The sequence below is a fragment of the Salpingoeca rosetta genome (assembly GCF_000188695.1).
Source record: "Salpingoeca rosetta unplaced genomic scaffold supercont1.2, whole genome shotgun sequence".
Taxonomy (NCBI): domain Eukaryota; class Choanoflagellata; order Craspedida; family Salpingoecidae; genus Salpingoeca; species Salpingoeca rosetta.
In genome coordinates this window covers 1,336,309-1,339,500 of record NW_004754932.1, presented here as the reverse complement: position 1 = coordinate 1,339,500, position 3,192 = coordinate 1,336,309, and the positions used below count along the sequence as shown (strand labels likewise).

At 52.9% G+C, this 3,192-nt stretch overlaps 1 protein-coding gene across 1 annotated transcript; it reads right to left on the bottom strand.

The window, feature by feature from the left end:
• Window positions 1-103: 103 nt before the first annotated feature.
• Window positions 104-2,988, bottom strand: PTSG_00866 (uncharacterized protein). The gene is made up of 9 exons (XM_004998277.1): window positions 2,945-2,988; window positions 2,566-2,613; window positions 2,271-2,334; window positions 1,982-2,039; window positions 1,664-1,725; window positions 1,386-1,445; window positions 1,118-1,189; window positions 840-892; window positions 104-598 (listed from the first exon to the last, which is right to left on the bottom strand). Exons 2-9 carry the CDS (start codon window positions 2,567-2,569, stop codon window positions 546-548), a joined length of 426 nt encoding a protein of 141 aa, XP_004998334.1. The 5' UTR covers window positions 2,570-2,613; window positions 2,945-2,988; the 3' UTR covers window positions 104-545.
• Window positions 2,989-3,192: the final 204 nt, after the last annotated feature.

The following is a 3,192-nucleotide window of genomic DNA, read 5'->3' as shown; positions in this document are numbered from 1 at the left end:
CACTCACACACACACACACACACACACACACACACACACACACACACACACACACACACACACATAGCCCCACCTCTGCACACACACACTTGATTCCCATGCGCACTTTGTGTAGGCTGTGTGATTCGGTTGGATCTTGGGCATGCAATGCAAGAATGCGGTAAGAGAGACAACAACCAATCAAACCCAGACGACAGCAACACAACCACGCAGCAACAACAACGCACCGCGGAGGAGGAGGGCACACAAAACGTGCATACGCACACAAACACACACAAACGAAGGATAAACGCAGCACATCACACGACATCGAGACTTGGAAGAAACAACACCGCGCGTGGGTAAATGAAACAGGCAAAGAAGCAAAACGAGAACGTCAGCAACACGAAACAAGGGGGGGGGGGTGCTGACATCCTCGCGCATGTGCATATGCAGGCAAGGGTCAGAGATGGTGGGAAGAAGAGAAGGGTAGGCCGTAACACGAACCGCGGGCTGCAGACACGCGGACGTGTCACGTGAACACTGAAATGGACGTGGGCTCCGCCTTATTTGCTGAGGAAGGACTTGCCATCGAAGACAACAGCATCATCCTCAGGGACTGCCATGATTTGTGGTGCCGGAGGTGTGGGTGGGCCAAGCGTGAGCGTACAGGTGCATATGAGAGAAAGAGAGAGAACAGAGAGAGACAGAGAGAGAGTGTGTGTGTGTGTGTGCGTGTGTGAGCGAGAGAGAGACACACACACACACACAGAAGGTGAAATGTGCGTGCATGTGTGTGCTTTGCGTGCATCCACATGCATGAGACACACGCGTGAGAGCGACAACGGGCTGAAGCTTACAGGGGTGTGGGTGGCGCAGGAGAACGGTCTCCTTGGTGGTCTCGCCCTGCAGCCTGTTGAGATGAATGGCTGGGGGTGAGAAACATCGGATGACAGACGTTGTCTCGTGCAACGCTTGCCCTGCTTGCAGAACGATGTAGCAACTGCGAAAAACTCGGGACAAGAGGATACACTCGACGGCACGTGGTTGTGCAAAGGCAAAACGCCAAACAGGCAACATCAACCACGCCCGAAAAAAAAAAAAGCATGATAACACGAAAAGGTTCGCGCCAACTCACTTGCTCTTGATCTTCTCGCCCTGCTTCTCTGCAATCAGATCTGCAATTGTCTCGCAGGGGGCATCAGCTTTGCTGTCGGTGGCCAACAAGCGCACGTATGAAATGTGAGGAAATGCAGAGAGAAAACAAACACGCAAGCCGCGGCCAAACAACATGCAACGCAAGCGAAGCGATATGCCCAAGTGGTATAATTTGTGTGTGTGTGTGTGTGTGTGTGTGTGTGTGTATGTGTGTGTGTGTGCTCTGTCTCTGTGAATGTGTTTCGCACTTGATGCAGAAGCCGCCCTCGACGCTGAGGACGCGAATGTGTCGGACCTGTCCATCTTGCCTGTTGACCAAACAGTGCCATGCGGGATTGCACGGGCATGGGTGTGTGCGTGCGTAGGCATGTGAGTGTGCGTATTTGCGTACACGTGGGTGTCGTGTATGAGGGAGTGGCATGTACAAGTGTACAAGTGTACAAGTGTAGCTGAAGCGAGCGCGCTATGGAGACAGAAAGGAACGCGAACCCATGTGGTGTGCTGAAAACCAAAACCGCCGACTTACACAACAGAGATGGAGTACGCATCGTCCTGGGACTGGCTCATGCGCACGAGGAAGGTGCCCTCCTATGAACACATTAACACACAACGCATGTGGCACGTGTTTTGTTAGCACAACGCAGCACACCAAGGGAGCAAGAGGTTGGTACATTCCCACAGCATTCCCACTATGACCGACGAGAACGTGCAGCAAGACAGAATACGTATGCATTTTGGAATAAGCACGTATCAGAACAAGTATACGCACACACACACCAAAGGAAAACAAGGCAGTTTGGCAACAGGCCCGCCCAACACCGCGTGTCACAATGAAAGCACCCACCGGCTTGCCAGAGAGCTCCTTGACGGCCTCATCGCGGCTGATACGGCCCCAGTTCCAGCTGAATCACCGCCGGGGGGGAAGGAGAAGGTAGTGTGAGTGTGTGTGTGTGTGTGTGTGTGTGTGTGTGTGATGTGGGTGGAAGGGAGAAAGAGGCGCATACATCAACTGAAAACACACACATACATACATACATACATACATACATACATACATACATACATACATACATACATACATACATACACACATACATACATACACACACACACGACATGGCGGCGCAACTCACGGCTGGGAGCCGAGTGTGTCGAGCTCGTCGTCATCGAGAGCGTCGAGTCCAGGGAATCCCTTGGCTGTTGCATTGGGGAAATGCGACATGGACGGAGGCGGGGGTAGCATTAGGCGAAGGCGAAGAGAATGAGGAAGGGAAACAAAGGCGAGCTTGTGGCGCCAGAGACTAACAAGACTCAAAGCATGCAACCAAACAACCACACTGAAAACACACTCGTGTAAACGGGAGAACGCGGCACACCACGCACACACATGAGCGTACACACGCACACACGAGCGCACACGACGCTTACTCATTGTGAAGGTTGCTGATGGAAGGCGGTAATAGAAAGCACGTCTGACTGTTTTTGCGTGTTGCGTGGATGTGTTGAGAGGAGACGGTAAGGCCCATACAACACACACAACCACAACCACAACCACAACCACAACCACAACCACAACCACAACCACAACCACAACCACGCACGCACACGACAACAAAAACAAGAGAACACAGCGAGTGCACACGATACAGCACACGCGTTTTCAGCCACGTTCCACAACCCCACCGGTGGAAGGCAGGCAGGCAGGCAGGCAGGCAGGCAGGCAGGGAGGACGAGGCAAACAAACAAATAGAGGACGAAGGGAGGAGGAGGGAGGGTGGCGCAGCCAAACCAAACACCCCGCACACACCTTCGTCGTCCGCGACTGGTCGTTGCTTCACTTTTCCCAGAACAGAAAAATGACCGTTTACAAGAAAGATTTTCACTCAGGCACCACTGGCGTCCACCTTGTGCTGTCGGGGACAGTGGATGACTGGATGACTGAGTCGTCGTGCTGTGTGTGTGTGTGTGTGTGTGTGTGTGTGTGTGTGTGTGTGTGTGTGTGTGTGTGTGTGTGTGTGTGTGTGTGTGTGTGTGTGTCTGTGTGTGTGTGTGTGT

Bases quoted from the DNA above. Each gene is read 5' to 3' on its own strand.
- PTSG_00866 (XM_004998277.1), bottom strand. The intron at 2,040-2,270 runs GTGAGTTGCGCC...GCGGTGATTCAG, and splicing joins GACACACTCGGCTCCCAGCC to CTGGAACTGGGGCCGTATCA. The intron at 1,190-1,385 runs GTGCGAAACACA...GGCCACCGACAG, and splicing joins GAGGGCGGCTTCTGCATCAA to CAAAGCTGATGCCCCCTGCG.